The sequence below is a fragment of the Myzus persicae genome, unplaced genomic scaffold (genome assembly GCF_001856785.1).
Source record: "Myzus persicae strain clone G006 unplaced genomic scaffold, MPER_G0061.0, whole genome shotgun sequence".
NCBI classification, from domain to species: domain Eukaryota; kingdom Metazoa; phylum Arthropoda; class Insecta; order Hemiptera; family Aphididae; genus Myzus; species Myzus persicae.
The window spans coordinates 606014-620060 of record NW_019100604.1 but is presented as its reverse complement, the minus strand read 5'-3'; the positions used below and the strand labels follow the sequence as shown (position 1 = coordinate 620060).

General features: G+C 27.0%; 1 protein-coding gene across 1 annotated transcript; it reads left to right on the top strand.

Moving 5' to 3' along the window:
• Nucleotides 1-2354: 2354 nt before the first annotated feature.
• LOC111036182 (putative mediator of RNA polymerase II transcription subunit 26) lies at nt 2355-12690 on the top strand. Its single transcript, XM_022318113.1, has 4 exons — nt 2355-2651; nt 3960-4150; nt 8315-8549; nt 11971-12690. Exons 1-4 carry the CDS (start codon nt 2453-2455, stop codon nt 12615-12617), a joined length of 1272 nt encoding a protein of 423 aa, XP_022173805.1. The 5' UTR covers nt 2355-2452; the 3' UTR covers nt 12618-12690.
• Nucleotides 12691-14047: the final 1357 nt, after the last annotated feature.

The window sequence follows — 14047 nt, the reverse complement described above, 5'->3', positions numbered from 1 at the left end:
CGTCGGAAATTATAATAATTAGTATGTAAGTTTGAGATCAAATAAGAAAGGTTCATTAAATTTCATGAGCCCCATTTACGAGTCCAAAAGTGCCTATTATAAAATCTCGTTATATCTCCAACTATTGATATAAGATATAAGTATTTATAGCTATAGAGTATAAAATGTGGTGTCATAAAGATCTAATATAATTTAACAAACAGAATAATATACATCATAATTTGTTTTTCCTATGACTATAATTTCTCAAAACGAACACAAATCGATCATAACAATTATAACAAAATTTTTTTAAAATATGTTCGAAAAAATGAATAGTATTTATGTCCATTCTTAGTAAATTCCTACTTATTAAGTAATTTTTAGGTACAGCCGTACAGGTCAACATTTTGAAATTTGAAATATATTTTTTACTTACTATGAAACTTTAATATAAATAAATAATAATCAGAATAATTTTAATTAAATTGCCATACAAATATTTTATACTGTGGGATTAAATGTAAAAGATTTTAGAAATTATGTTCGAAACATACGGCTGCCTGTACTTTTGATGTACAATTGATGGTTATAATTTGAATTAATTGCTTTTGTCAACTTGCGTCCTGCAATGCTGCTAGTGAGACGCAAGTTAGCTATTGAATTTATTACATGCTTAATATTTAAGTTATTCTATGACGCATGTAGTACTTATGCAGCAATTAATACACTACGTCTTTGAGTGGGCCAATGTAAACACGGTTCGAAAATATAATTTAACAGGTAATAAAAAAGTTGATTTTAAATTCCGTGGTGTTTTTACCTATAAAATGATTATAAACACTATAGATAACTAATTTACAAATTTATCGTATCGTGTACAAAGAAGAAAGTTGTAGGAGAAAACGTTTCAAAAAAATACAAAAATAGCAAAATACCGAGAATATTTGTTATCAAAGTTAAAGAAAATTATACAATCATTAATTTGTATTAATAATACTTGTCTTAAAAACACTGGAGAAACTAGTAAAGCAGTTTATTCTCTGTTTAAAATCCAGTTTTTAAAATTCAATGAAAGATCATTGCTTTCAAATACTGAAATATCCAACAAGTATTCTATAAAACTGCTCCAAGGTGAATAATGTAAAACAAGTGCCAATATATATCCTGCTATCTAACCTGCTATCCAGTCTCTGTATAATATAATCCTGTCTAGATATATTATATTAAATTTAAATAATAAGTTACCAAGTTATATATTATTATAATAATAAAATTGGCCAGAATAAAAATAAAATACTATTACACTCGTATAAAATATATCTGCCTTCGCATAGGAAAATGTGTTTTGACATACCGTTTTGTAGCTGTTGCCAATTTTGTCTGATACATAAGTAAAAACATACCTAGGTAATAAATATAATAAGACAAAGCAAAATAAATAACACCGTTTAATTTTTATCTTTTTAATTGTGTGGTTCATGATACAATTTTATACAATTTTATCCATTTTTATAAATTATACTTACAGTCTAAAAAATGCAAAATAAGAGTTTTGTTTTTGAGTTCTTTAATGTATGATATGACTTTTGAGCCTGGAAAGCAATGTTTCCGAAAAAGAACCATATTTATTAATTAAATCCATGCCCTTGTTATTACATGCATAAATAACTAATTCAGATGGATGTCCTCTGATCGTGTACCAAAATTATAATAATTATTCGACAACCAATTGGAAATTACTCTTTTTAGGAAATAAAAATGTCAATAAATTGAATGAGACACTATTGTAATGCCGTAAATTGAATAGATACTAACATTTATATAATTCTGAAAAGTTTGGTTTTAAATTGTTTAAGAGTTTTTAATAAAATTGCAATAAACAGCACAATAATAAAGAAGAAAATATGAAAATAGTACAAAGGAAATAGTCTGTATTAAATCTTCAGGACTAGTATATTATTATTTCATGTTTAATTTAATATTATATTCGAAGAATCCAATGGTTATTATTTTATTTTTACTAGAAATAAATTTATGTTTTAGACAATGTCCATGAATTAAAAATCCTAGTAGGTACATGGGTGGATTAGTCTAGGTTACTTTTATTTAGGATTAATACTTTATTTATCCACGTGTGACCGGAGTAAACAATTTCCAAGGTGGAAATGTTCACTGCCACATTAGATTGGAAAGAAAATGCGTCTGATACTCTGCAGATATGTATGTCCAGTGCCATGTACGCAGTAGAGGGGAATTCCAAAAAGTATTCGATTCGGTTCGTTTAGCTCACTAACAAGCCCCCGTAGTATGTGACGTCATGGTAAAATATTATGTAGATATTATGTCTTTGCCATTGAGTTGTGGCAGCTATATATAATGGAAAACTGTTCATCAAGTTACAATTCATTTCTGAACGCCATAAGACGTTTTTCGCTTTTGAGTACAATACATTAAATCATAACATATCAAAATGAACACACTTCTCCTAGCAGTTGCTCTTTGCATCGCCATCACGATGACTGTGGTCCAGACAGCACCTGCTAAATATACTACTAAGTACGACAACGTAAATATCGATGACATTCTGAACAACGACCGCTTGGTCGCCAGCTACTTTAAGTGTCTGATGGAAACCGGAAAATGTACACCAGAAGGCGAAGAAATTAAACGTAAGTACTTATAAGCTATGTTCTGTTTACTTGCACATTGATTATCCACGAACGGTGAAAATAAATTATACTTGACTAGTTAAATATGTCGTTTTTCATAATAGTATTTTCTTTAATCAAATCGAAGACCGTTTGTTGAGCTACATACGTACTTAAATACTAATATACTATTAAAATATAGCTACAATTACAATGCGCTAATATCTAGAATGAAACTATAGACACAAAGTTAACTGATGTGAGCCTATCATTCTCAATAAATGTTTATACTTGTGAATCCAAAACATAGGTATTATATTATTTATCTCTACAGTTGAAAAAATTGATGAAAATATATGAGTAGGTACAGTTAAATTAGATTTATAGCATAGACTGCAATAAAAGTGGTTATATTTTCCTTTTAAGATAATTTATATTTATGTAAAATTACTTTTACTTTAATAGTGATTTGTCATTTGTATTCATTTTTATTTTCACTCAAAACCCATAGTTGGGCTTGGTAATTGATCAGTTGTTCTTTAAAAAATAAATTTGACCCACTCAATTCTACGAAATCAACAATACATACTAGGTATGAAATTTAAGTAGAAGAATAATTGTTTTAATAAGATAAATAAATAGGTCCTATAGCTTAATTATAGTAAGTTATGTCTTATGCCAACGAATGTTCTACTGAAATATGAATAAAAAGTAGTTTGACTAAGTTTCCATTTTGTTCATTAATTGTACATACTATAGATCATATAATAATTATTTTGTAAAATATACATCATAAATAAGTTATTTACAGACGTGGGAGTTAAAGTTCTGAATGCAGCATTTGCTAATACATTTCAGTATATGCCTCCTGAATTAATGGGCACTATAGCGGAAATGCATGGGGCGATCAACCAGGCGTATCAGAAAGAAGCCGACCAATTAACCCAAAACAATTAAATTAATACGATTTGTCATTCTCATATGATACACTACAATATTTTTGTTTATTGTTATTGTTTTATCAATTTTTAATTTCAATTGAACTCTATTGGTTAATAAAATATTATATGTTTATACATTTTGAAAAAATAGTATCTATTTTATGTTAAATAAATGAGGGTGTACCTAATTATTTTCTGATTATTTTGATCATTATTTACGGTTGGTTGTAAAAATAAAAATAAATTCGACATTCTTCTTTTGAGCTTAAAAAGCAAAGGAACTTTTATGGACTTATAAATTCTTAACTATGATAAATATTAAATAATAATGTGTTAATGTTATCAAATGTATTTATTAATATTTTACTTGTACGTAATATGATTACAGGGTGGTTACCAGAAGCAATAGAGAATAAATGTGAAAACTGTTCGGAAAAACAAAAAATTGGTTCCGAAAAAATTATTAAGTTTCTAATTGAAAAGAAAAATGATATGTGGAAACAACTTGAACAAAAATATGACCCCCAAGGACTCTACAAACAACGTTATTCGGAAGAGGCAAAGAAATTGAACCTTGATGTTTAAATTAATTTAAAAATAATATAATAATTTATTGTGTTATTTATAATTAATACAAACAAGGGATTTATTTTTGTTATACAATGGCACGTTTCATGAATACTTCTTATTTATTCACACTTATTATATTATTTTATACAATATTTTATAATTTTTTTAAATGTAACATTTATTATTTATACATTTCAAAAAAAAAATATATGAGATGATAATCAAATTTTGTTTTTAGTTTTGTCATTACTCATTAGTAATTAGTACCTTCCTTGGTAGTAGTATATTATTTATAAAATACTAAATAGTATTCTAAAATTTTAAAATTGTCTTAGGTGTAATAATAAATATATCACAACTTTGTATGCACTACCTATTTAAAGTATCAATGTTAAAACTATATTATTTGTTATTATAATTTTTTAATAATTTTTACATTTGAAATTATTGAATTTTTATATTAACTAAAATCATTAAAAAAGGTAGTTAAATTCATAGGGAGGAGGAGGAGCTTTTGGGACATCGCACATTCATAGCATATTCTATAAGTTTTACTTATCTCTGCCTAAATAGTTTTATTAAATGTTAATTGTATACTTTCAATATTTTACTATGTACTATAAACACTATTCTCTCTTATACTTTTGTATTGAACAAAAGAGTTGTGGAGAATTGTTCATTATAGTAAGTACTGTCAATTAATTTTTAATATGTATTTCTAGAGATGTGTTTTGAATGTTCTGATAGGGTCTAAGCCCTAAGGATACACTTGCTCTAAGCGGTATATTTAAAGTGATTCAATTTCTCAGAGTCTTGGAACGAATAGCGAGATATTCGTCAGTATTTCAATGATAAAGGAAATGTATTATACAAATGTTAGATAACACGTGTAATAACTTGTTTAAAATAACATAATTACACGCAGCAAACTTATAGACTGAAAAGTTAACACAGATCATACTAAAATACTACAAAATAAAGGTTCTTTTTTAAGTTTCCTACAGTAGATTTTCAGCTTCATTAACAGTTATATCACATAAAATAAAAATATATTGGAGCCAGGTGTGGTGTGGTTTTTGGCCGCAATGTATGCTGCGGTCAAGCATCGTCCGGCGTCTCAAGATCCAGGATAGGTGACCACCCAGATTCTTTGTGACGAATCATCGCCTCACATAAACATGCGTTCCTAAAACTAACAGTAACCTACACAAAATGTTAATAGTTTTCGATGCTCAATATCCAATAAAAAAAAAAAAACAATCATATTAATATATTTTCAGGGAAACTTCTTATTTATATTCACACACGTGCTATGGACACACGTATTAATCAATAATTGATAATCTAGGCCCTAGAGGAAATCATGATTAGGCCGTATGATTAGATTGTGATTAGTCGGGTTGATAAATATATACCTAATGAATGTGCGAGACTAAAATATTATGTTTTCGACAAATTAAGTTTTCAAATTATTGAAATTCATATAATTAACTAGCCCTAACTTTAAGGGCTTAAAATATCCATTGGTTATTATTTCAATAAGAAAAGTACTAAATATTGCTGAAATTTAGGTTTGGAGGCCTAACTGTAAATTGTAAATAGAAGTACTATATAGTATGCTGCACTTTCACTGTTATTGTTACCTACTTTTTTGGTAATATACTGTTGGTTGTTGACACTAATGAGTAGGTTATGACAATGTAACATAAAATGATATATTATAACCATTTAATATCTGGTTTGGTTTAAAGTATTAAATGTATGATTAAACATAGTATACTTAAGCACGCATACCTATACTTCATAGTTCATAGATATGATAATATTTTATAAGCCATAAAGTTTTCCAATCGATACTATTGATATCATTTTTTTTTTGCTTTACAAAGTCTTTATTTTATATTCCGGTGATCGTTCTTAGCTACTATTTCACCATGACACCAATTAAGAAGCCTTAGAAAGGAAATATAAAAAGCTTACTTAAGTTATGAAAAAAATTTAAATCTAAATAAAAGTTATAAATGATGTAACTATTTTAAATATACAGGCGAGTCAAAAAGAATACCACAACTACAAAAATTCATGTGACGGTAACCGAATTTTGTAGGGCACTAGTCTTGTTTTTATTGTGTTTGGGAAGTTCCAAAGTTTCATTTAGTTCACAGTTGCCGAAATATGTCGCCAACAAGGCAAAAAACATTGATAATCTCAAAGGAAGAGTAACTGCGGCAATGGAAACTTTCACGCCTGATATTATGTTGCAGATACCTAGTGGGAATTGAATTAGAATACCTGGTAGATATCGTTCGAGAGTCACAAGGTGGCCACATTGAACATATATGATCGTTTCTTTACTGGAAAAATAATTATGTTCTTTACTGTGCGCAATGATTTTTATAACTATGTATTTTTCATATTTCATTAAATTAATAGAGGTATTCAAATTTGTGGAATACTATTTTTGACTTACCTTGTAGGATTGTAATTAATCCGTAATAATTGCAAACTATCATACAAGCGGAACATTAGACTTTGCAGCTGAAGAAGATTATTGAAAAAGTCTTTATTAGTATTATGCATATTATCTATAGGTACATACAGAGAGCCTAGATAATCCAGGCTGTCTAGGTAAATATTTATTAGTTTAGTTGTTGGAACCTATGTACCAATAATTATTGTTCTCTTAAATAATTACTAAAGGTACAACAATAGGTTCTTTATAACACAGAGTCTAAATAAGCCATAAATAGGTATTGAAATATAAATGTAAAAAAATTTATTTTATAGTCTTAAATTTCTCTAACCTGAACTACAAGTTTGTTCTACTTATTATTATTATTCATTCATATGTAAAATTTAACTTATATCAATACTATTAATAGGCATGTTAGTATGTAATGATAATGCTAATTCATGTAGCACTAATGTTCAAGTTGTAAATACAGAATTAAGACCAATCAAGTTAAAATAAACCAGAATATTAAAAATTGTAATTGAAACTTATTAAACATAATATATTTTTAATAATTGTATAAATAATAGCTAAGTATAGGAATAATATTATATTAACTTAAAATTTTGTTTTTTACACAACATAAATAATATTTAACATCAACTTACTGCAGTTTGACTTGACTTACTTTTCTTATAAATAATATTCTTTGTTAGCAATAAATATATTTTTATTCACTAGATTAAGTGATTTATTGTGAAACAATATCAAGGCATAAGGCAAGTATCATATAATAAATATAAAATCAGACATAAGAGTATTATGATCACAAATTATAACATTAATTAAAAAGGCTATAATAAGTCATAACAATTTAATTAATTAACTGACTTAAACTGATTTTATCTTGTTTGTGTTTATTAATTAAATAAATATTTGCATATCTCACTGTATTATCAGCACTTACCGTGATATTGCTTTATGTACTAAAATATTTCATAAAAATATGCACTTTATGTTACAATTATTGAAGTAGGAGGACCTACTTTATGACACAAGGTAATTGTAGTTTTGAAGAATACTTAGCTGTTAGATTTTAAAACCATACAAATATGATAAAAATAATTTAATGATGACTATAAAATAAAAAGTACTTACTTGGATCGTTTAAAACAACGTACTAAACCAGAACCTAAAAATATCTATAATCTGTAAAATTATTATAACAGGAGTAAATTCGGTCAAGGAATCTTATGGAAAATTCGTTTTAGATACGCCGTGAGAATACTTCAAGGTTTTTTAATTTTTTTATTTGATTTTACTCTCGATTATTTTGTATAACATGCAAAACTATAGGTGTAACAATTAGAAGGTTTATTGTTACATTTAATGCACTTCAAGAATTCAAAACATATGTCTTAAAAATAGTGATTTGTAAACGTTGTGACACATAATGAATTCTCATAGTTATCCATATTCAGTATTCACTATTTATTCCGACATTAAAGACTAGTCGAGTTTCGGTTAATCAGTTCCGGATTGTTTCCGTCTTCAGTGAACTATGAAACCCAAGTATAGAAAGAGGTAACTTCCGGACAAATCATTACGTTTAAAAGTACAGCGTATCTATCGATAGATCGCATAATTTATCTTGATCACAAGAATAAACCAGCTAACAGCTATTTCCAACTGAATAGTTTTTTTTGTCTTAAACGACTTAAAATATGTTCAAGCTGGTCTCCATTGCGATTATTTCGGGTTTCGTATCAATGGTGCAGTGTGGTCCAATGCCAGAACAACGAATAGACGGCGGACAGAATCGCAGGCAAGAACAACAAAAATTTGCAGTTGACCACTTTACGACTGGACTGGTGGGGAATCCTAAAATTCGTCAAAATTACCTCAATTGCTTTTTGGATAATGGACCGTGCAGTCCGGAAGCTAAAAATATTAAACGTAAGTATACATTATCATTTATTGAAAAACTTAAAACAATAATATTAAATATAAAAAGGGGGAAAGTAGGTAACTACTCTGCTCCTACAGTAGGTGTCGAGTGTACCTTGTCATATTGAAGAGTTAATATACACTGTATGTATTAGATGTGAACTAAATGCTAAATCATTGCGACATTTCAGACGGTCTGTCAGTCTATTAATAGGTATATTAAGTACTAAGTAGTATAAGTATATCTATTTTATGATGTAAATATTTCTTTATTTTCTTTTTTTTTTACTTAAGTAATTTATTTAAGTATATCTATTTTACGATGTAAATATTTCTTTATTTTCTTTTTTTTACTTAAGTAATTTATTTAACTATTAGTAATACGGTAGAAAGATTTAATTTTTGCCGAAAACATTGAGTTTGAAAATGGTATTGTGTTTTTAAAATATGATAAAATAATAGATTGATACGTTCAAATTTTCAAGTATTCAAGAATAATATTTTAAAATACAACAAAATAGGTAAAATCGTTATTCTTCGTTTAAATATTTAACTAAACCGACATTTTAACTTAAAATGCTAACTAAAAAATTTAAAAAAATTTTATTTTTAAGACTTTTATGGTCAGTATATTATGAGTTACTCATAATAAACCTTGTTTTAATTTTTCAATTCTAGCTATAAAATTTGGAACAATTTATCATTTTTTTAACTAGGTACAAAATTATTTGTAAATTTTCTAGAATAAAATGTATGTATCCTAAATATTTTTAAATAGCTCAACCCTACGAGGAACTTTGTATTAAATTTGAAATCATTTTGATCAAACGAAAGATGTTATACCAACATTTATAGAAAACAATTTTAATTTAAAATGTTTATAAATAGCTCTAAAGTAGTCAAAATATTTAGAAAACTATACCAGACTTAGGGGATTATAACATTATATACATTTGCAGGTGAAGTATAAGTATTTTCGCCCATTCGTTTTTAAGTAACACCAAAAAACAAAATAATTTTTGTTGAATACTTGTTTTGCTCTAAAACTTCCCGTTTTTCTTTTATTTGTCTTCGTGTTAGCCGATTATTTTGAAAATACTAGACATTTTTTACTTTTGACCTACCAAAGTATCAACTAGATCTCATTTGCTAGCAGATACCATCCCGATGTTCAAAATCGAATTATATTTTTTACTGCCGCAAAAGGTGATTTAAGACAAAAACAAACATAAATCAATGTTAAATCAATACATTCATCGGACCGTTCAGTACCTATCTAAAATGCATTACTATTTGTTTTGGTTATGAGTAAAATTATAATTTAACCTTAATAGATGTGTAATGATTCAATAGTAAATATTAATGTTCATATTGAACAACTAATTATTGTAATTGAATTTATATTAAACTTCGTAAAACCAATCATTTTTGACAAACAAATTCACACTATTACAAATAGTTTAAACATTTTGTATTATTATTATTTTTTTATTTTACTGTAATATGATAAATAAGTATTGTGCTGTAATAGTATAGCTTCAAATGAGTTAGGTTCCTAATAATAATCATTTAATATTATAATAATTATTTTATAACATATTTCATATTTTTATCAAAAATTAGTTCAACATACCTTATTAGTTTTTAGTTATTACTAATAGAAAAATGAATTAATGATAGTAATATAAATACATTATTAAATGTCCTTAGAAATAAATTGAGAGCTGACACGCTGTTTCCGTTTAGAATTGTTGGTTGTATTCAAAGATTTATCATTGATTTCAAATTTAACTCATTCATATTGGATGGATAGGTCACTTAATAGATACCAACTTAATGGCGAAGAATCCGCAATCCTATTGTACTGGTTTTTTTCCTTGAGCTATAACAATGGTTTCAACTATTCAGGATAGATAAGTCATAAATATCTGAATATTTTGCAATCTGTCTGTAATTTTTTTTCTAATGCATGTCTGGACGATAGCGTTTTAGTTTCCAATGAGAAAATCAGAATTAACATTTTATAAATACCAACTACACTCGATTTTCAACAATAGTCTATGAGTTGATGAAAAACTATCCCTTCTAATTTGTTCAGCTTATATTTTTCATCCTACCAATTATTTTTCTACAATGACAAATCATTTCCTGATATAAACTGTAATTTTTAACTATATAATTATATGCGTTATGTCTTTCATGTACAATTTTATAAGCATATTCATATTACTACTAAATGTACAGGGTTATTAAAAACGATTCATCCAATTTTAAATGCTTATATATTTTTAATTTTCATATTTAAAGTAACGTATGAAACATTAAATAAAATAATCATTTTTCGTTTTTATTAAATTAAGTGCCATTTGATTTTGTTATATGAGTGGCTTTCTTGGTCACACTAACAACTGAAGGAACTCATATTGATTCCATACATATCCGTTGTAATCGACTCCAATATTTTTTTTAGCTCCTACATGTCATTGATAATAATGGTGGTACAATGTAATTTTCACATAATATCCCCAAAGTGAAATGGTCATATGGGGTATACCAGGTCGTAGTCACCTAGGAAGTTAAGTCATATAAATAATTTTGCAATATTCTATATAATATCACTATTATTTAGGTACTTAAGTACCTATCTATATAGTTGTAATAAAAATATAAAATGAAAAAATAACAAAAAACTCATATGATGTAGATCTAGAAATATAAAATGGAGGGAGGGGCAACTTTTTTCAGAAAAAATACAATTATAGTTTGTTCATAATAGATTACAAATAACATTATTGATAAGATTTCAGAATAATATTAAAGTTTATTGATGTTTTAAATGTATGGATATTAAGAAGTATAATATGAACTATTCATTATATAAATAAATAGATAATATTTAACATTTCCAAATGGGTGTGAGCTTAGGCCGTTTTGTCCCTTTTGCATCTACGCCTGTTTTGTTTAAAGTAGAAAAAACATAAATACTGTATTTTAATAAATTGATATTGATTTTCTCCTGATCATATAATATTATAAATCTTTTGAAATATACATTCTGTAAAAAAAAATGAAAATATTCTGTTTTTAACATAAACAAAGCTTATATCTTGCTTTACTCTGTAGCATAAAAAAAGTTAAAAATTCTTTTATGACATTTATTTTTCAGATTTATTTATAAGAATTATAATGTATGATAAATTATTATAAGTATGTGTATATATTCATATAATTGTATAAGTTATCTCAAACATGGATTCAGGGGTGCTAGGAGCCCAGAACCCCTTTCCCCCAAGACACATGAGTGCTTACTACTGGATACTACCTACTATCGATCATAAATACTATAAATACTGTATTTATAGTCATATTATTCGATACTTAAACAGCGATTTACTATAATTAAATTGATTAAACACACTTTTTGTCGTAGCAGGAATGGTTCCCGATGCTATCCAAAATGATTGCGCACATTGTACCGAATTACAAAGAAAAGTGATTGAAAAAATGATGTGCTACCTGAATAACCACCAACCGGATATATTAAAAGAAGTAGCTGCCAAATTCGATCCAAATGGAGAATATATGAAGCATTATATTAATACCATAGAGCGAAATGGAAATGAACAGTTTTTGAACCCAAATCTAAACCAATACCAACCACAACAAAATTCAAATCAACCACAACAAAATCCAAACCAACCACAACAGAACCCAAATCAACCTCAGCCACATCAAAACCAATACCAACCACAACAAAATCAACACCAACCACAGCCTAATCCAAACCAAGCACAGCCTAATCCAAACCAACTACAGCCTAATCAAAACCAACCACAGCATCCAAATCAACCTCAGCAACATCAACATCAACACCAACCGCAACAAAATCCAAATCAGCCACAGCAACATCAACACCAAAACCAACATCAACCACAACAAAATCAATACCAACCACAACAACATCAACACCAACCACAACAATATCAATACCAACCACAACAACATCAACACGAACAACAATTAAAAGGAACGGTAGTAACAACGGCACCTATATCTACGGCAACCCGGAAACCTTGACTCTAACTATTCAAATTATGATTGTGTATTTGTGTACGAAGTAGAGTTAAAATTACTGTTATTTATCCTACAAGGCAATTACAAACTAGACGAGTAAAAAAAATATATGTAATAACGGTTATTTTTTTCAGTCATTAAATTATTATTTACAACTCAAACTCTATGTTTGTATTGAAAAAAATAAATTCATATTTATGTTAATAAACATATACTTACTTAAATATTGAATATGGAAATGCATATTTTGTAATAAATAAATTAATGTTATAATATTACCTACATGATGCAATAAATAGTTCTATGATGCGTAATTTTGTACGAAAACAAAGTTTATTAAAGCTAATTAATAAACCATGTACAAATGTTGCCTATTTTAAATAAATTACAATTCTAATAAACAAAAAACAAAAAACTAGTTTTTAATTAGTGAATTTATCTAAATTGTTTATTGATGTGATATAGGTAATAATAATTGTAATAAATAATTTAAAAAAAATTATTACAAACTATTACTAAACTGAAAACAGTCAAGTTTTAAAAATATTTTTAAAACGTTTCAATAAAATATATTACACTACCTACTAAAATATAATATATATAAACAATAAATATTTAAGCTAAAGATGACGTTTTTACGATTTTATATTTTTATAAAATAACCAGTAAACTTATTCTGGTACCTGGGTAATTTCAAATAAAATAATAAATCTGATTCATCTATTACTGTTTTATACTGAATATAAAAATGATTACCTGTTGCATAATTCATTATTCATTTATCTTATAGATAGATTAAGATGAGTTATTACTCTGATAGTGAAAATTATTTTTACAAAGTTATGCAATTAATAATAAATATATCTCATTTCATACATAATACTACTCAAGGAATTCATCTACCACTGTTTTGCTTGGCTCTATCTGAAGTTCCTTGAACATGACGTAGATGCTTCAATGATATTTCAATCGACAGCGCAGTGTGTAATTCGTGTTTTGTATTTTGCGTTTTCCATTTATGGCCGGTTTTGTGTAATTGTTTTATTTATTTACATTTTCGTCTCCTATGTACCGGCCACTATAAAAAATATTTAAAATCGAAATGCAAATTCATTTGACGATTAAAACCTACATGGTGCTATAATATTATTATTTCAAATATCTATTTGAAATTTGTTATTTGATATTCTAAATATTTTCATGTACTTGTTTTACTTGTAAACAACTTATAGTTGTGTAATACTGTAATGAGTATGTATTATACACCTTATGTTTATGAATATATGTAATACTATATAAATATATTTCTTAAATACAGTTACATGCAACATACTTAGGAAAAAATAATCAAATTATTAAACAGTGGATGCGGACTCGTACAGTAGTCCAAGTAGGAGTAATGAAACAGAAATAGTTGCCTTGGCAACTGTTTA